This window comes from Bombina bombina, chromosome 7 (genome assembly GCF_027579735.1).
Source record: "Bombina bombina isolate aBomBom1 chromosome 7, aBomBom1.pri, whole genome shotgun sequence".
Taxonomy (NCBI): domain Eukaryota; kingdom Metazoa; phylum Chordata; class Amphibia; order Anura; family Bombinatoridae; genus Bombina; species Bombina bombina.
In genome coordinates this window covers 295,396,853-295,418,470 of record NC_069505.1, presented here as the reverse complement: position 1 = coordinate 295,418,470, position 21,618 = coordinate 295,396,853, and the positions used below count along the sequence as shown (strand labels likewise).

The following is a 21,618-nucleotide window of genomic DNA, read 5'->3' as shown; positions in this document are numbered from 1 at the left end:
TAGATCCTCAAGTTACATTTGTTGCGCTTCTGTATTCACCGCAGGTATCATCATCCATGCGGTCTGGAGGCTGTGTTAGTAGCGTGCACCACGTAGGCCGGTCGGCTTAGCCAATGCCGACGCGCGTTTCACCCGCAGGGCTGATAGACAGACCGGGCTTCGTCAGGGCGGTATATGGAGAGGACTAACTAGTCCCTTTTTATAGCGTTTTGTAATAGCGCCCCTGCTGGAGGTGAAGATTTGCTGCATATCTATACATAGATTATTCTGATTGAAAAAAGAACATAAATCATTTTGCAGATATACTGCACTTAAAAACAGTAGTTAACTCTAGATGAATATTCCTATAATTGAATAACTTATCTGGATATATATAAGGTTACCTATAATTATTATGTAGTTTTTATCAGAAAACAATTCATATACCATTGTCCAGAAATTATGCCTTTGAAGTGGGCTTTCTAGAAATTTTGCTGTCCTATAGAAAACAGGCCATGTCAAGTTTTATAATAATTATAGGTAACCTTATATATCCAGATAAGTTATTCAATTATAGGAATATTCATCTAGAGTTAACTACTGTTTTTAAGTGCAGTATATCTGCAAAATGATTTATGTTCTTTTTTCAATCAGAACAATCTATGTATAGATATGCAGCAAATCTTCACCTCCAGCAGGGGCGCTATTACAAAACGCTATAAAAAGGGGCTAGTTAGTCCTCTCCATATACCGCCCTGGCGAAGCCCGGTCTGTCTATCAGCCCTGCGGGTGAAATGCGCGTCGGCATTGGCTAAGCCGACCGGCCTACGTGGTGCACGCTACTAACACAGCCTCCAGACCGCATGGATGATGATACCTGCGGTGAATACAGAAGCGCAACAAATGTAACTTGAGGATCTAATAAGTTACAAGGACGCATCTTGCCACAGCGATATGTCTGAATGAAATAGCAAGGTCGTATATGTTCTATCATGGTTCACTAATATGGACTGTATCACGGTCACACACAATTACGGATACAATTGCTCTTTACTTTTGATAACTTGCATGTCAAGTTGGTGCGTAAGCAATATACTTACAAAGAACGTTGACTCTGGGTACTGTTATAACAATTGCTGAGGATAGCAACATTGTTGCTCATATGTCATGCTGGCTTCGTAGTAACAACACTGTGAACTGCTTTTCTTCTTGCTTGCTACAATCTTCTTTGCATGCAGTCTCACTTGTCAGCATTTCAGGATCCCAGAAATACTGAGGAAATACCACCTTCTGTGCTTTATGCTATAACCCTCTATTTTGCTTACTTTTCCTACTGCAAGCTCTGCATGAATAGCTAACAAAAAAGCACTAAAATGGCACATACTGTCTGTTATTATTGCTTATAAATGTCTTTCTACATGCATATTGTTAAATTCAAGGAAGCCTAACTTAGAGACCACTTAGATCCTGGTAACAATTACCATTTTATGTACTGCCCAGTATTATACTCTCCTCGTTTGGAGTACTGTGAGCAGTTGGGTGTAGTGAGTCTAAAAATAAGGCCTTCTTCCTTGACTATATATAAAATCGCTATTCACTGTATACCATATTGTGACTGTGACAATAAGTTGTGATTTGCTTCTGTTTGTGGTACCCCTATTTGACCTCTTGGATCCCACTTTCTCATACCTGCCCAGGATATACCTCTCCACTAGGGGTTCTGTGTGCAGCAGGGTGTAGAGGTTCTATAAAGGTATCACATATTAATTCTACTAAGTTTTGGCTGCCCTTTTTTTCTTTGTACAAGCTGTGTACCCCTGACCGGTCAGGTTTTGAATACAAACTCTAGGATGTATATAAGTAACTATTGTTTCCTTATTAACTTCCTACAACGAATGTGATACAGTGTGTTGTATCTTTCTCATCTGGGGAGTGGTGTGCATACAGTTGGAAGATTTCCCTGTTCACAATTGGATTAAAAATTCACTGTTTAAATACGTATTATGGTCTAATGAGCTTTATTTTTTCAAAAAGAGTGCTGAAATCCCTGTCTTTCTACAACTAGGATTACATTCCTAGTCATTTCTCCCTTCTCTAAACCATAATTATATATATATATATACATACACACACACACGGGTAAAGTCAGATATCTTTGGATGACCCAGGTAAAACTGACATTACCCCACCGGGGTAATCCTAGGATTACCCAAACACTTCTGGAAAAAGCCGATCTACACTATTTTTTGACTCTGCCTTGGGGGTTAAAGGGGGCGAGTCGCTGATCTTCTGGCATCTACCCCAAGTGAATCTTGGGGTATGAAGTTTACAAGAGGGGTTTTGCCCCCCTTGAACCTCCCCAGGTGGAGGCAAAAAAGATAGTGAAGATGGGGAATTACAGCACATACTATATATGTTTGATGCAGTGGTCTGCAAGAAATAGCTCTGTGATTAGCTTTATCCAGAAGCATTTGGGTAATCCTAGGATTACCCGGGTAAACACACGAGGACCTAAAAGCTATACGGAAAAAAACTATTCCAGGATTCATTAACTTTGTTTCGAAACCAAAGCGAAAAATAGGGTTTGTCAACAACTGCAAATCTTGTTTTCTTTACAATTTGAGTATAGAGCTGCAACAACTAATCGATATAAGCCTCTTTCTAGTTCTAGCTCTTTTCAAACAGTCTGTGGTTTTGTTTTGCTTAATTATAAAAACCATTTCTATTAATGTAAAGTTTTAGTCTGAAGTTTATATTTCTAACACTCAGTATGTGGATTTTATAGTAAACATAGGGGGGGAATTTAATCCAATTAGTTGATTAATCGAAAAAAAATAATCGTCTGATTAATAGATTATGAAAATAGTTAGTTGCAGCCCTATTGGAGAAAAACATTAAAGGGACACTGTACCTAAATTTTTTCTTTTGTAATTCAGAAACAGCATGCAATTTTAAGCAACTTTCTAATTTACTCCTATTATCAATTTTTCTTCGTTCTCTTGCTATCATTATTTGAAAAAGAAGGCATCTAAGCTTTTTTTGGTTTCAGTACTCTGGACAGCACTTTTTATTGGTGGATGAATTTATCCACCAATCAGCAAGGACAACCCAGGTTGTTCACCAAAAATGGGCCAGCATCTAAACTTACATTCTTGCATTTCAAATAAAGATACCAAGAGAATGAAGAAAATTTGATGATAGGAGTAAATTAGAAAGTTGCTTAAAATTTCATGCTCAATCTGAATCACAAAAGAAACATTTGGGGTACAGTGTCCCTTTAAGACTGTCTACCAAGTACAATTAAATATGGACTATTTTATAAAATAGCATATAAAATACCATTAGCTTTTGATCTAACATTTTCACTTCTGGTCCCTAAATATTTAAGTAGTATTGATTTATGAAAGCATTTTAGATTTATATAAAATTCATCTAACTTGGTGAGGTTAAACTTTTTTTTTTTTTTTTAAAAAAGATATCCAAAAAATGGGTGTAACCTTTAAACACAAGCGTATATGTTGCACAACAGAAATTCAGTTAATAAATTATTGCATCAATTCTAAAGAGCTGATCTGTAATGGCAAAATGACACGCAGGATCCTTAAACGATACTGATATAAAAATGCATCTGTGAAGAAGGATTTATCATCAGATATGAATATAGAAATTTGCCACCGTTTCCACTTACATAACTGCTGTCCCCAAGGGAAATAAAGAACAATATTGTCATTAATCAAAATCAGTTTGGTAAGATAAGGACGATCTGCGGTAAGCAGAATAGGGTGTGGCTACATCATTTATACGCCTCTGATGAACACACGAAGTACAGAACTACCCCTTAAAAGGGCTGTAAATATGCAAATAAAAAATGCTCTAACTCAGCATATTTATTATTACACAAATGCTTGCTGTTAATGTGTTAAACCTCTGAAAAACAGAATTTATGCTTACCTGATAAATTACTTTTTCTCTTGCGGTGTATACAGTCCACGGATTCATCCTTACTTGTGGGATATTCTCATTCCCTACAGGAAGTGGCAAAGAGAGCACACAGCAGAGCTGTCCATATAGCTCCCCCCCCCCCAGCTCCACCCCCCAGTCATTCGACCGAAGGCTAGGAGAAAAGGAGAAACCATAGGGTGCAGTGGTGACTGTAGTTTAAACAAAAAAAAATTTAACCTGACTTAATTGCCAGGGCGAGCCATGGACTGGATACACCGCAAGAGAAAGTAATTTATCAGGCAAGCATAAATTCTGTTTTCTCTTGCAAGGTGTATCCAGTCCACGGATTCATCCTTACTTGTGGGATACCAATACCAAAGCTTTAGGACACGGATGAAGGGAGGGAACAAGACAGGTAACCTAAACGGAAGGCACCACTGCTTGCAAAACCTTTCTCCCAAAAATAGCCTCCGAAGAAGCAAAACTATTGAATTTGTAAAATTTGGCAAAAGTATGCAGTGAAGACCAAGTCGCTGACTTACAAATCTGTTCAACAGAAGCCTCATTCTTGAAAGCCCATGTGGAAGCCACAACTCTGGTGGAATGAGCTGTAATTCGTTCAGGAGGCTGCTGCCCAGCAGTCTCATAAGCCAATCGGATGATGCTTTTCAGCCAGAAGGAAAGAGAGGTAGCAGTCGCTTTCTGACCTCTCCTCTTACCAGAATAAACGACAAACAAGGATGATGTTTGTCTGAAATCTTTAGTTGCTTGCAAATAGAATTTCAAAGCACGAACCACATCAAGATTGTGTAATAGCCGTTCCTTCTTAGAAGCTGGATTAGGACACAGGGAAGGAACAATGATTTCCTGGTTAATATTCTTATTAGAAACATCCTTAGGAAGAAAACCAGGTTTGGTACGTAAAACTACCTTATCTGCATGGAACACCAGATAGGGTGAATTACACTGCAAAGCAGACAATTCAGAAACTCTTCGAGCAGATGATATAGCTACCAAAAACAAAACTTTCCAAGATAATAACTTTATATCTATGGAATGTAAAGGTTCAAACGGAACCCCTTGAAGAACTGAAAGAACTAAATTTAGACTCCATGGCGGAGCAACAGGTTTATAGACAGGCTTGATTCTGACTAAAGCCTGAGCAAACGCTTGAACGTCTGGTACCTCTGCCAGACGCTTGTGTAAAAGAATAGACAGAGCAGATATCTGTCCCTTTAAGGAACTAGCTGACAAACCTTTCTCCAAACCTTCTTGGAGAAAAGACAATATCCTTGGAATCCTAATCTTACTCCACGAGTAACCCTTGGATTCACACCAACAAAGATATTTCTGCCATATCTTATGGTAAATTTTCCTGGTGACAGGCTTTCTAGCCTGAATCAGAGTATCTATAACTGATTCCGAGAAACCACGCTTAGATAGAATTAAGCGTTCAATCTCCAAGCAGTCAGCCGCAGAGAAACTAGATTTGGATGCTTGAATGGACCCTGTATTAGAAGATCCTGCCTCATTGGCAGTGTCCATGGCGGGACAGATGACATGTCCACTAGGTCTGCATACCAAGTCCTGCGTGGCCACGCAGGCGCTATCAGAATTACAGAGGCCTTCTCCTGCTTGATTCTGGCTACCAGACGAGGGAGAAGGGGAAACGGTGGAAAGACATAAGCCAGATTGAAGGACCAAGGCGCTACTAGCCACATTCAATTTACCCTCCCGTGGAGATGCCCTACTGCTAGAGGGGCAAAGAGAATGACTGGGGGGTGGAGCTAGGGGGGGAGCTATATGGACAGCTCTGCTGTGTGCTCTCTTTGCCACTTCCTGTAGGGAATGAGAATATCCCACAAGTAAGGATGAATCCTTGGACTGGATACACCATGCAAGAGAAAATAGGTTAAAATAACATCCTGCTAGGGTGCATGGCCACTCTTGGGGCGAACACATCCCATGAGCCAATCAGAAGCAGCATACGCACAAGCTGCCAATGGCTACAACAGCACAGGAGTGCGTATGGTGAACAACTCCTTTGCATGGGTTTAATTCAAATTAAGGGGGGATAAAATCTTTAAAAACAGGTTTAAGATGGACAGTAAAATAAAACAAACTTTTTATTATGATTCAGATAGAACATGCAATTTTAAGCAACTTTTCTATTTACTTCTATTTTATAATTGTATTACTGGGAGCTAGCTGAACACATCCGTAAGCCAATAACAAGAGGCATATATGTGCAGACACCAATCAGCAGCTAGTTCCCAGCTCCTGAGGCTACCTAGGTATGATTTTCAAGAAAGGATACTACGAGAAGAAAGCTAATGAGATAAAGTACATTTGAAAACTGTATGCTCTATCTGAATCATGATAAACAAGTTTATTTCATGCCCCTCTATCAGGGCTTCAGAGAGACGGATTTTAGCCATTGTTGTAGTAGAAATCTGAACACACTGTGCAACAACTGTGTATACAATAACTGAAGGGCATGACAAACTAAGGACATATCATGTAGATGCTTACAGAGTAGTTACTCTGATTTAATTCATTTGTAACAGATATAAAGGAGACTTTACAATAAGTAACAAGTCAGATTACAAGTCACAAAATGTAAACTTTCCAAGATAAGGTTGATGTAAGGGTTATTAAATATATTTCTATATACAGGTAGCCCTCAGTTTACGCCAGGGTTAGGAACAAGATCTTCGTTATAGACAGGAAAATCTTGTTCCTTTGATATCTGCTCGATAGCTCAGGTCTGGTTAAACTGATTAATTTAAGCTTGCTTGGCTGCAACACAAGCGGACAGCTCCACCTACTGGCTATTTTAATCAATGCACTGCTTCTCAATGCTTTTCAATAGCAGTCACATGACTGGAAAAAAAGGTTTTTATTCTGAAACTGTGTAAATTGAACCGTTGTAAACCGAGGGCCACCTGTACTTAGTGCTATAGTTTTGTCTGCACTGCAACACTGACAGATTCTTACCAGTCCCAAGCAGAAACTGCTACTGACCCAATTAGCAGTGTTTTATGCTCAGAACCAGCTGTGCTCTTTTATAGTCCCGAGCTGTACTTCTACTGTGTGTTTAAAATCTTTGCAAGTGTTAAAGTCCCAGTATTAGAGATAAAAAAAAAAAAAGTATTTCACAGTGAAAAAACGTTTATCCCACGCCGCTGAATAAACAGCTTAATAATGTTTTAGACAGATATGGTGATAGTAGGCAATAATATCAAAAAAACAAACTAACAGTTCCCAAAAAAATATATCATCTGCTAGCACGGAGAATGATACGACTCATGTCCACTTAATATGAAACAATACCCACTAAGTCCAAACAAATAAACAGCAAGAGATAGGCATGTCATGTAGACGAAGCTCACACAGTGACCCCAAGTAGAGAAATGTCCAGCATCCACTATAGCGGAATAAGGAGCTTAAGACTCAGCTTAATAGTGTTTTAGACAGATATGGGGATAGTAGGCAATAATATGTTGCAAAAATATTTAATAAAAGAAAATATTTATACACATTTAAACATCTCATAAAAAAAGTACAAAGAGGATATACTACAATATATACGTTGATCAGATGTATATCTGAGTGTAGTATCTCAAAATATGGCCAATGGAAAGCCAATATAATAAAGCTAAAAAAAAATCAAACATAAAACAATAGAACAAAAAAAATATAACAAATGGGTTTAAAACCAATGTGTCCAAATAGAGCAGTGGAAGTGGTCATAAAGAAGTAGAGTGGAAAAGATTCTGCATGGGTTGAAACGCGTTGCTCTCTATTGCCTCCTTTTGTCCCTCTACGGCCTCCATAAGCAAAAGTACCCTCAGAGCCAATAGGACACACCGGCACCTCTCAACACAGCAAAGACGCTCCGGTAAAGTCGCGTACCAACAGAGGTACAGCAGAAAGGAGTTGCCCTAGATGGGAAGGATCGCACTCACCTTGCAAACCATCCCGGGTGTAAGTAAAACTGAACACTGTTTGTTTGGTTTCTTTTCACTTTTTGATCCCTTTGTGTTCCAGAACGGAATTGTAACATTTAAGGACTTAAAGTGCCCCTGTTCATAAAGGGCCATAACACCCAAATGTTTAAACACTTGAAAGTGATGCAGTATAGCTGTAAAAAGCCGACTAGAAAATATCACCTGAACATCTCTATGTAAAAAAAGAAAGATATTTTACCTCAAAAGGTTCTCAGTAGCCACATCCCATTGTAAAGGGCTTCTAAGCAGCAAATCAGTATGTCTGTCCCGGGACAGCGGAAGGAGCGAGCTTACGTGCACACATCTTATTTCCCTATTCAGTGTAAGGAAGTTTACAATGAAATCTAATGAGAGTTAAGTGAAATCTCATGAGATCACAGTAAAAGAATTCATGACCTCAGCACTGCTGATGCTGATTTGCTGCTGTTCATTTCTTCAATTTTTTTTACCTGCAGCTGGGCAGCAGTTGAGTATAACTTTTTACACAGAAATAACTCTGGCGATCTGAGGAAATTGTGAGGTAAAATCTCTTCCTTTTTTACATAGAGATGCTCAGGTGATATTTTCCTGTCAGCTTTTTACAGTTATGCTGCATCAGTTTCAAGTGATTTAGCATATGAGTATTATGTCCCTTTAAGAGTACTTTTAAATACTGGGCTTTAAATCATTCAACTTTCACAATCACTTTAAGTCAGGTATCAGAGCTTATACTAAAATTTTATAAAATACTTAGTTCTTAGTTTAAATACCATTAAAAGGGACACACAATTCAAAACTGAAATGCAAATGAATGCATCTCACTTTTGTATAGATGCATTTTTGCAGTACACATGTATTAGCAAAAATGCTTGTAGTAAGTCATGTCTCAGGGATAGCTTTTATTGTGCGGGGAGCATATGACACGTGAATGCATTTGCGCACTGCACCTGCTCAGAGTGGATATATTGTGACAGAAATAATTAATTTTACATTACGGACAAACAAATGCCACTATTGGCTCTCTGAGCAAGAACATTTGAATGTGGGTACATGAGAAATATGTACATATGCTCCATGCACAGCAATAATTAGCACTGAAACAATGCTGACTTTTACTAGATGCTTTTTTACTAATACACCTGTACTGCAAAAATTATTCTATTCAAACTTGAAATGCATTTATATGCGTTTCAATTTTGAATGTTATGTCCCTTTAGCACTACTGAGAGTGAGACAGCTCTTTGCATGCCTCTTTAAAACAGTGATTCTGTCTCATTTAGAGGATGAGAAAACGATTTAAAAAACACAAAAGGGTGGCCTGGCCATAGCTTGGACATTACCTTAATTCAGCACTTGATAAATCAAAGAAACTAGCGTTTACTAAAATTGTAGTCATGGCTAGCTGGATTTTGAGATAATAGATATATCCTAAAAAAAAAAATAGATGAAACAACATTTTTATCCCCATGATTCAGAAAGAGCATACAATTTTAAACAACTTTCCAATTTAAATTCCAAAATGCAATGAGCTAAGAGTCGGCCTTCAAGGGCTTTGAAATTAAGATATTGGCCTACCTAGGTTTAGTGTTTAAAGAATACCAAGTAAACAAAGCAAATTTGATAAGAGTAAATTGAAAAGTTGTTTAAAATTGCATGCCTTATCTGATTCATGGAAGTGTAATTTTGACTAGACTGTCCCTTTAATGCATTTCCAGCTGCAGCGTATAAAAATGTATGAGAAATAGCTAATTTAGGTTTATTGTTGTATTTAAAATAGCTGATTTTGTTATTTGAAACTACAACCCATCAAAATGGGTGGGGCTTCCAGATCTCATTGTATCACGTTCTGTACACCTACATGTATATTATCTCTGTCTGTAAAGCAAAGCCCAAAACATTTTAGAACTGTTGAAAATAAACATGTTATTGCTTATCTCTTCTACCTCCTACTGGGAGTGTAATTTCTTCTGCTTACTATTTTACATAGCTTTATTTAGCCTATACTTAAAGGGACACTGAACCCAATTTTTTTCTTTCGTGATTCAGATAGAGCATGAAATTTTAAGCAACTTTCTAATTTACTCCTATTATCAAATTGTCTTCATTATCTTTAATTGAAATGCAAGAATGTAAGTTTAGATGCCGGCCCATTTTTGGTGAACAACCTGGGTTGTCCTTGCCGATTGGTGGATAAATTCATCCACCAATAAAAAAAGTTCTATCCAGAGTCTGAAACAAAAAAAAGCTTAGATGCCTTCTTTTCAAATAAAGATAGCATGAGAACGAAGAAAATTTGATAATAGGAGTAAATTAGAAAGTTGTTTAAAACTGCATGCTCTATCTGAATCAGGAAAGAAAAAAAATTGGTACAGTGTCCCTTTAAAGAGACATTAAACCCACATTTTTTCTCTCATGATTCAGATAGAGAATACACGTTTATTCAACATTCCAATTTACTTCTATTATCTAATTTGCTTCATTCTTTAGATATCTTTTGTTGAAGAAATAGCAATGCACATGAGTGAGCCAATAACACAAAGCTTCTAGGTGCAGTCACCAATCAGCAGATACTGAGCCTATCTAGATATGCTTTCCATCAAAGGATATCAATATAATGAAGCAAATTTGCCAATAGAAGAAAATTAGAAAGTTGTTTAAAATTGCATGCTCTATCGGAATCATGAAAGAAAAAAATTGGGTTTCATGTCCCTTTAAGTATAAAAACTTTCAGTATAGGTAGGAATAGCATAGGCAAAATCACTTATTTCAAATACAAAAATAAAGTAAAAAGGAGCTATTTATCAACAATTTAATAGACTCCTGCAGTTAAAATGGATCATTGGAAACAAATTGTATGGAAGAAACATTTAGGCTACACTGTCCTTTTAACGTAAAAATTAAACTTTCATGATTTAGATAGAGGAACCACTTTAAACAAATGTTCTTTGCTTGGTCTCTTTTGGTCAAGTCCATACCTAGATAGGCTCAGGAGTGTGAACACAACAAGCACTATATGGCAGCAGTGTTTTAAACAGGAGAGAGAGAGAGAGACAACTGTACATTTGATAATAAAAATAAATTGAAATGTTTTGCTTTTTTTTCTAAAATTGTGAAACTTTAAATTTTGACTTTCAGGTTCCTTTAAAAGGGACATGAAACCCAAAATGTTTCTTTCATGATTTAGGTAGAATAATACAATTTTTAACAACTTTTCAGTTTACTTCTATTCTTAAATTTGCTTCATTCTATTGTTATCCTTTGCTGAAGGAGCAGCAGTGCATTCTGGCAGTTAGCTGAACACATCTAGTTAGCCAATCACAAGAAACAAAATGTGTGCAGGCACCAATCAGCAGTTATCTCCCACTAGTGAAGGATAAGTGTGTATTATTTTTCAACAAGGGTTACCAAAAGAACAAAACACATATGAAAATAGAAGTGAATTTAAAAGTGTCTTAAAATTACAAGGTCTTTTCAATGCTTGTGACCCGAGACCATCTTTTCTCCAGTCATGCTTCACTCCTCCAGGAGAGCCAACGGAGACCTGTGGATCTGCATCAGGGCAGACTGATTCGCCCAAGGAGGAGTTACAACCACTGCTGGGGCTTGGAAGTGTAGGCTACTTCTTTGATAGAAGCCGTTGCCTGCAGTATAGAACTACCTCTACATCTCGTGCCGGAGATGTTTTAGCACTACTTGTGACTGGTGTGGGTTAGCTGCCAATATATTCTGGTTTACCGAGATGAGCAGTGAACTCCTCACAGCTCCTACTTACTTGAGCGATTAAAATCACACAGAATTTCTACCACGTTTATGTTTTGCAAAATCTCCATGGTTGTAACTAAGATATTTATGTATATGGAGTTAGGCGTATAAAGGGTTAAATTGTATTATAGACCTCCTCCCTCACGCAGCATTATTGCAAGCTATCCTTACTAACTTGGTATTTAAATAGTAACTTAATTTGTCTTATAGCTGCCGACCTTATCTTTCATCATATTCCCTCTAGATCAGTGCTTTCCAAACTGTGTGTCGGGACACACTAGTGTGTCGGCAGCAGTGTATAGGTGTTCCCCTGCTTCAGCACAAATTCTTTTTTTATTTTTTTTTTGGTTTCTGACTTTCCACCTGCCTGCTACGCATATCACATGGTTGACACGATTGATACCTAGGGGGACACAGATCATGTTAACCTATTGGCACAGCTCAGTGGGAACTGAAACTATTCCCATTGGCGGCACATTGGCTCGTGACTGCATGTGTAGTCAGTGAGTGGGACAGCAGTGTGTATGCAGCACGGGCAGTAGTCAATCGGACTCACCGAGCTCTGAGGGCGGCAGATTAAACGCTGAGCTGAAGTCAGTTGGGTTTTTTTGCAGCTAGCTCCCAGTAGTGCATTGCTGCTGATGCTCTTGATATATGGATAGGAAGTGGAAGCTTAAAAATGCTTGATGATGAAATGCGAGTGAGTGTCTTTATCTAATATTCCACCAAATATTCAGAAATTGTGTTCATCCCATCAACCTCATACATTCTATTAAAATAATAAGTAGCTATTGGTGTTATTAAACTTTTTTTTTTTAATTCTTGCACATACTTACTGTTACTTGTAAATACATTTTGTTATATAATTTACGTATGTGACCATATCTCTAAAAACAAGTTAGATTAACCTCCTGTTTGCTAGTACAACTGAATTACTGTGTCGCAAAATGATGTAGGTCTAAAAAGTGTGTCACCAACATGAAAAGTTTGGAAAGCTCTGCTCTAGATGCTAGTTTAGATAATATAAGTCCCAGAGTGACTCGTATTACAGGAGGGATCTAACAAATTTGAAATGGCCCAAAGCTGGCCTATAATAAACCGATCACAGATATAAATGATGTACCATTATCCAAAAGTGACCGTATATCACTATAGTTCTACCAGCTCCAGAAATGCCAGATATAACATATGAATGGAGGATTCAAAAGTTTATGTCAAGCACTAGCTTAGTCACTGACTAAGTTATTTTGTTGATGCTTTCCCATGTTTTTATGTGTCTAAAACTTTAACATGTATGAGTGACAGTTGATACGTGTTGTATTATTTGAAAATCCTCAATAAAAGAAAAAAAAAAAAAAAAAAATTACAAGGTCTATCGGAATCATTCAAGTTTATTTTTGATTTTCCTATCCCTTTAAAGTCTGTAATGTGAACCACAAATGCAGCAGTGCTTTAACCCTTTGATGATAGTGAGATAGAATGCACAAAATCAGGCTCATGATTGGAGATCCAGCAAGAAGGGGGAAATGTTAACCAGGTGTGCGAGCAGTGCACACTGCTAGAAGGGGAGAAGTGCAGCTGTGAGCCCACAACCCTCCTACAGAGCAGGACAAGGATACTTAACCCTTTAATGACCGGACCATTTTTCAATTTTCTTACCCTTAATGACAATGGCTATTTTTAAATTTCTGCAGTGTTTGTGTTTAGCTGTAATTTTCCTCTTACTCATTTACTGTACCCACACATATTATATACCGTTTTTCTCGCCATTAAATGGACTTTCTAAAGATACCATTATTTCCATCATATCTTATAATTTACTGTAAAAAAAAATACAAAATATGAGGAAAAAAAACACACTTTTTCTAACTTTGACCCCCAAAATCTGTTACACATCTACAACCACCAAAAAACACCCATGCTAAATAGTTTCTAAATTTTGTCCTGAGTTTAGAAATACCCAATGTTTACATGTTCTTTTTTTTTTTTGCAAGTTATAGGGCCATAAATACAAATAGCACTTTGCTATTTCCAAACCATTTTTTTTTTAAAATTAGCGCTAGTTACATTGGAACACTGATATCTTTCAGGAATCCCTGAATATCCCTTGACATGTATATATTTTTTTTTAGTAGACATCCCAAAGTATTCATCTAGGCCCATTTTGGTATATTTCATTCCACCATTTCACCGCCAAATACAATCAAATAAAAAAAAACTGTTAAATTTTTCACAATTTTAGGTTTCTCACTGAAATTATTTACAAACAGCTTGTGTAATTATGGCACAAATGGTTGTAAATGTTTCTCTGGGATCCCCTTTGTTCAGAAATAGCAGACATATATGGCTTTGGCGTTGCTTTTTGGTAATAATAAGGCCGTTAAATGCTGCTGCGCACCACACTTGTAATATGCCCAGCAGTTAAGGGGTTAATTAGGTAGCTTGTAGGGTTAATTTTTAGCTTTAGTGTAGAGATCAGCCTCCCACCTGACACATCCCACCCCCTGATCCCCCCCTGACCTCCCTCAAACAGCTCTCTTCCCTCCCCCACCTCACAATTGTCACCGCCATCTTAAGTACTGGCAGAAAGTCTGCCAGTACTGAAATAAAAATCATTTTTTTTTTTTTTTTTTTTTTTTCATACTGTCTGCATCCCCCCTTACCCCACAACCTCCCTGATCCCCCCATACATCTTTCTAACCCTCCCCCTCTACCTATTTGCCGCCATCTTGGGTACTGGCAGCTGTCTGCCAGTACCCAATTTGCCCCCAAAAATAGGTTTTTTTACTTTTTAGATGAAAAATATGTTTTCTGTAGTGTAGCTGGGCCCCCCTTAATAATCTACATCCCTCCCCCTCCCAGATCCCTTACTACTCAAAGAAGATCCCCAGGACCCCAGGCATCTGCATTAATTATATATTTATTCCGGTCATATTTTGCGTCCGCGCGCACCCGCTCCCCCCCGCTGCAACAGCCGATATTGCAGGAACTACTGATGACTGATACCGATCGGGAGCATATACCTACCGGTCCTCCCAGAAGCTGCTCCCACCCACCAACGAATGTGAGATGACTATAGTCCGATGCAGGGAGGGCCACAGAGTGGCCCTTTCTGCATCGGTGGGTAAAATAAGGGATTGCAGTGATGCCTCAATATTGAGGCATCACTACAATGCCTTGTAAGCAGCTGGAAGCGATCATGATCGCTTCCAGCGCTTCTAACAACAGAGGACGTACCAGGTACGTCAATTGTCATTAAGGGAATGTTTTTCCATGACGTACCTGGTAAGTCCTCTGTCATTAAGGGGTTAAAGGGACATAATACTCATATGCTAAATCACTTGAAACTGATGCAGTATAACTGTAAAAAGCTGACAGAAAAATATCACCTGAGCGTCTCTATGTAAAAAAAAGGAAGAAATTTTACCTCACAACTTCCTCAGCTCAGTAGAGTAAGTTCTGTGTAAAAAGTTATACTCAACTGATGCCCAGCTGCAGGTAGGAAAAAAAAAAAAAAAAAAGGAAATGAACAGCAGCCAATCAGCATCAACAGTGCTGAGGTCATGAACTCTTTTACTGTGATCTCATGAGATTTCATTGTAAACTTCCTTACACTGAATAGGGAAATAATATGAGTGTGCACAAAGCTCACTCCCTTAGCTGTCCTGGGACAGACATACTGATTTGCTGCTTAGAAGTCCTTTACAATGGGATGTGGCTACTGAGGAACTTTTGAGGTAAAATATCTTTCTTTTTTACATAGAGATGTTCAGGTGATATTTTCTAGTCAGCATTTTACAGCTATGCTGCATCACTTAAGTGTTTCAACATTTGTGTATCATGGCCCTTTTAACCCCTTGAGTGCTAACTTGAGGGCTCTGAGCCATCGCAGAGTTTCCCACTCTGGTGCTAACGACGGCTCAGAGCCGTCACTAGCACTCTCCCACCTTGAGGGAGATCTGGGGGCTCCCACCCGTTCCTACCCCGGCAATCGTGCCTGTAGAGTAACAGGCATTGCCAGGGCTTCCCGTTTTGCGTGGTGACATCACGCGCAATAACGTCATGACGTCACCGCACAACTTTATTTATACTTAATGTTAAGTATAGGAGCAGGGGGCATGCTGCTTAGAAGCCTATATCTCAGGCATCTAAGCAGCTACAGACCCCCAAGACTCACCATTGGAAAGATAATTACCCAACCTTTCCAACAGAAAAAAATTAAAAAACAATTGTTCAAAAAATAAATAAAAATCTTAGCACCCAGGTGGGAAAGTGCTTAGCACTCAAAGGGTTAAAGGGATAGTAAACACACAAAAAAATATTTAATGATTTGGATAGTACATACAATTTTAAACAACTTTCCAATTTACTTTTATTATCAAATTTGCTTCATTATCTTATCTATTGCAGAAGGAACAGCATTGCACTACTGGCAGCTAACTGAACACATCTAGTCAGCCAATCACAAGAGACAAATGTGTGCAGGCACCAATCAGCAGCTAGCTACCTCTAGTGTAGGATATGTGTATTCTTTTTCAACAAGGGATAGTAAAAGAACAAAGCACATTTGAAAATAGAAGTGAATTTAAAAGTGTCTTACAATTAAATGATCTATCTGAATCTTGCAAGTTTAAATTTTGAATTTCCTGTGGCTCCCATTTCCAGGAAACATGGGATGATCTGGGATTTGACCATCTCTGCTTTAAAAGGGGGGGCAAAGATGGGTTTAAAACTGTAAAAGGGAAAAATTATGTTTTTTTTTTTATTATTATTTAAAAAGGGACATTAAACAATAAGTACATGTTATAGGCATAGTATTGAGAATACCCCCTGCATCTAGTCATGGGTGCCATCAATTTGAAATTTGCCTATAACTGCATTTCAGTGCTGAAAAATGTGCACATTTGCAGCAACTCTCATTCAGATACCTGCAGTGAAACCTAGGTTCCAATATGGCAGTACCCATGATTAGAGGGATGTGCATGAAATGAATTTAGTGTTTAATGTCCTTTTAACACATACAAAATGTAAAAGAACCATGCAAATGCTGGGATGCTGCACCAAACCTAGCCATATGCCATACTGGATAATTCATGAATGATCTAATTTACAGACTAGCAATTAAATTCATGTTATTGGTTTAGTCATAGTTCCACAATAAGTGATACATGTATCCTGAAGGTATATTAGCCAAGGTTACATTTTCATAAAAAAAGAAAATCCTCATTATTGCTATGTCCTATATGCTACATATTAAAAAGGGAGACCCTCTGGACATTATACACTAGATTTTTTTCTGCATAAATGTTTTGTAGATGATCAATTTATATAGCCCATACAGTTTCTTTTTTGTTGTTTTTTTTTTTTTAATGGATAGTTTTGCTTATTTTTTTTTTAAATAACATTGCTTTGATTTTCATACTCCTAACCAAGCCCCAAAGTTTTAGGAGAATACCGACGTATACCTTCTCCAGCATGCTTCCGTTTGTGTAAAGGGTGTTTTCATATGCAAAGGGAGGGGGGAGTGGCGGCATTTTCCCCACTTGCAGTGGGTGTTCCAGTAATCTTTTAAATAGAGCTAAACTGGAAACTTCTAATAGTTTTTAAACGGTTTTATACTGGATTTTTATATCAGTATCTGTGCATTGTATTCTTTATAGTAGTGTCTATTACACTCAGTTATATAAAAATTGGTGTATATTGTCCCTTTAAGTGAAAAACAGCTATACAAAATCTGGGACTGCAAGTCAGGTAGAACCTTACCTCTAAATTTGTGAATAAACTCCCAGTGAAACAATACATAGTAAAGTAATTGACAAGAAAATGGGTGCTGTATTATAGACACAGGTGATTCTGTACTGCACCTTTAACATTGTGCAAAAAAGTTCTAATTCGAGGGGGGGAATACCCCATCATTAAAAGGATGCAGAACCCACATTTTTTTCTTTCATGATTCAGATAGGGCATGCAATTTTAAGCAACTTTATGATTTCCTCCTATTATAAATCTTTATTTGAAAAAGCAGGAATGTAAGTTTAGGAGCCGGCCCATTTTTGGTTCAGCACCCTGGGTAGTGCTTGCTGATTGGTGGTTACATTTAGGTTTCATATCCCTTTAACATACTGAACCTCTTTCTCTGTAATGTGTAAAGAGCCCAGCTAACATAAAAAAAAAAAATTCTGTCAGGCTGCCAGCCAGCTGGGCGACAATAAAACTGGAGCTCCCCCTGTCCAAGTGACAGTCATATAAAGCTGCCTTTTCAAATGTGCAACTTCTATCATTAAAGTGACATACGAAATTAAAATTTTCATGATTCGACTGGAGCCGAAAAAGCACTACTGGAAGCAAGACGGCGATTGTGGCTACCGATACCTTGTCGTTGGTTCACTAGATATGTTCAGCTAGCTACCAATATTGCACTGCTGCTCTAGAGCTATGAGTTTAACCCCTCTGCAGGGGTTAAACACAGTTCTATACAAGCAACAGTGCAGTGATCAAATGCTCATACACAGAGCAATTCCATTTTCTTTTTGCACTTTTAGGCCTCTGTAAAAAAAAAACAAGGATCTTGTGATTTTATCAGTGCACTTTCAGTATGAAGGCATTGAAGCGCTAACCATGCTTACAAAAACAATTCTTACATAAATGTATGCAAACAATATACAAAAAGAAATGTGCATGTTTTATCATATCTTTATCACTATGTCAAAGGCTATCTAGTTAAAGTAGTCTTACGCACCAAAGAAAGCTATAAACCACTACAACAAAAATGTTTAGCTATATTCCATGGCAGCCAAGGGGTTAAAACAAACAAGAAATAATAGTTAAAGTTTAAGTGTTTAAAAATCACTTCTTTCTAAAGAGGCAATCAGTTCAGAACCACTGATTGATCGAGCAAAGAATATCAAGAACATGACAGTTTTGCAGCCGATAGCTGAAACTGGCAACCCTCACTTTAGTTACCCAATCATAGGTGTAGGGCTATGAGTAGCGTGTCAGTTATGTTAACAGAAGCAAATTACACATTAAGGGTAATTAGTTTTTTGTTTTGTTTTTAAACACGCTGGTAAAATTTTAGAACACAGAAACACAACTATCCAAAGCAAGGTATATTGTGATGTCATTAATAGGTTAAATCAGGTCATTCACAAACCAGAGAGGCGATCTGGGCAAATGAATAGGATTTTGCAGCATGCAAGTTTTACATTACTGATCCAAGTTGTTTTTAACCCCTGCAAAAGGGAAAGTACATGGTTAAAGTATGTATTTTATGTCCATTTAAATCTCCCTTTAACAATAAGTCTAGATGGACTAGGTAAAAAAAAAAAAAAATCATCAACACCTCTGAAAAACTATTGACGTATTTGTATGTAAATACGGTCACCCTGCCCCATTACAGCTGCCTGCATTTCATTCACCCTTCTATTTCAGCTCATTGCTGCTTATGCTGGATACTATCGGTAATGAATAAACTTCCAACCGAGAACTGAATTAACTACAGACTGGAAATATGTAATCATATACATTTTACCGTGCTCACCTAGTGTTAAAGGGACATAAAAGAGCGATACAAAAATAAACTAATATGATAAAGCATGTTCTTACTGAAACATTTCTTGTATACATTAACATGTTTAACGTCCTCAAAGAAGTTAAACAACATAGCTAAAAGGTCAGTTCCTGAGAGGCAATGGTTGGCCCATCCTGAGCTGAACACAGATGGTGATTGGTTGCTATGCACATATGTAGCCTCTGATTGGTTCAGCAACCGTGCCAGGCTCTGAACCAGTAGTGTATTGCTTTAAACCCTTTGCAGAGGTTAAACACATATACAATAGTGGAATAACCCATACACACTAGCACACCAGAGCGTTTTAGTATTGCTCCATTATGTATGTTATATAAAGTAACTATTTTTCTTTAAAATAACATTCAATGACAAATTCCTAATAAAAATAAATTTAACAAAAAGTAATTATCACTGTACAAAGTGTGTGTATCTGCATATTACACTGTTTTCTGACACATACCACTTTCCATTTTAAAAATTATCAAGCCCATGTTTACAAGCCCTTGTCAGAAGACAACAAATCACAGCATATTCATTATATATGTGTCGAAGAAAACTATTACATATATATCTTAGTTTAAGACAGAAATGACATATGGCTTCTGTGTATTTATATGCATTATATATTATTATTGGTGCCATCAAGACAATCTATTTGTATGTTCAAGGCCTCAGCCTTTATCACAAGAAGCTTTAGACAGCTGCTTATGTAAAGACAAACTGTCACACCAGCTATTTCATTTCCATTTAAAGCAAATTCTTACTTGTCAATTTACTAAGACAGGATATTTTTAACCCTTTCATGGCCACAGAAGCTTGCAACTGCCATGAATGATGTAGACACAGCAGCCATAACATCCACTCATTGGCTAGAAGGAGGATCAGATCATTTCAGTGCAGAACAAGAGCATTCATTTCTCCCCTTTACTTGACCATTTACCTTGCAAGTCTTGTGGTCGAACCAAACAAGGGCATGATTTCTGGACAGCACTTTACAGTCAAAGGTGGCATTGTTCTGTGCAGGGCGACAGCGTGCCACTGAGCGCCCAATCTTGACCGGCTCGTCCAGGTAGACATGTCGCTCCTGGAAAGGGTGAGAATTTGGGCGGCAGGTGAAAATCGCCAAAGCTGAAGGCATCTGGGACAGCTTAAGGAGGTTTACTCCAAAACAGGAATGAAGGGGAAAAAATCCTCCCTGATCCTGGCCTCTGCAGGCAGCTACTTATTGCCAAGACCTTGGCACTGTTAAATGTATTACCTATACATAACACACATCAGCTAACAGGACTCTGGGTCAGTCTGTAGTAAACTATCCGTCCAGTTCCTTGGCCAATTCCCCATACTGGTCCCCAAAAAAAACACCACTTAAAACACCTTGTACTTTAAGTTCTTCTCTCATCCAAGGTACTACTTATAATCCATCATTAGGAGCAGCCATGAAATGAACATTTCCTTGCCCAAGTCATTCATCAAGGTAGAATTCCCTCTTGGAAAAGCCTTCTGTAGGTACACAGGTCAACCAATGAGTAAGAAAATGTGGTTTATTATTATTATTTTCAGATTTACTTCCTACTTGCACCAGGTAGATAGTGGGTGTAGCCTGGATCACATCCAGGTGGCGCCCCTGCTGCCAATCCCCATGCCCTGGTAGTAGGTCTATAGCAGGTATAGAGGGGCGGTTATGGTAACGCCCCGGGCAGGAGCGCAGGTCACTGAGTAGGAGCAATCTGACAGGTGGGAGATGCACAGTCACCGGCAAACAGAGAGATTCCTGGAGGGGCTAGGGAGTAAGTGGGAACCCCGGCGGCATCCTCGGGACTTATCTCTCCCCTGATGGGGCAGGTTGCATTTAATTCCGGGGGCCTTTCGCTTGGTTACAGGATAATAAACAACAACAGATATGACTGAAACTTGCCCCAGACAAACACGTATATGACTTCCGCGGGGGATCGGTATAATCAAGCTCCAGCTGTTTAACAGATGACGGCCCCACCGCACTCCCCTTCCTCCCGCACCGCCATGCTGATTCCGAGCGACCTCCCCGCAGAGCAGTACACCAGCCGGGCGCCTGCGTCATCAGCCGAAAGGGCGGGGTCATAGGAGTAGTAGGTGGAGAGTGTCAGGTTGTAGGCGGGAAGCTTCGGTTAGGTGGGTGGAGCCTTCTTAAGAATGATGTGAATGCAAGCCAATCATGTTTCGAGCTCTTGCCTCGCACACTGCCAACCCATTCGAAACTGTCAAAAGAAACCGTCTCATCCCAGTCAGGGTTTCAATGGGAAGGTCCAGCCTGCTTCCGCCGGTAGTGTGGTGGGCTGGCTCCCCCGTAGCTTAGTGACCTTTTCTGTTATGATTGTGACATGCATACAACAATAATAA

General features: G+C 38.5%; 1 protein-coding gene across 6 annotated transcripts in view; it reads right to left on the bottom strand.

Moving 5' to 3' along the window:
- The window catches only part of SLMAP (sarcolemma associated protein), a 494,984-nt gene extending 473,674 nt beyond the window's left edge, over positions 1–21,310 (bottom strand). For all 6 annotated transcript variants that reach the window (XM_053720860.1, XM_053720859.1, XM_053720862.1 and 3 more), the window contains exon 1: positions 20,183–21,310. In XM_053720860.1, coding sequence (XP_053576835.1) covers positions 20,183–20,380 — 198 coding nt within the window. In that variant the 5' untranslated portion in view covers positions 20,381–21,310. The remainder of the gene's footprint in view (positions 1–20,182) is intronic.
- Positions 21,311–21,618: the final 308 nt, after the last annotated feature.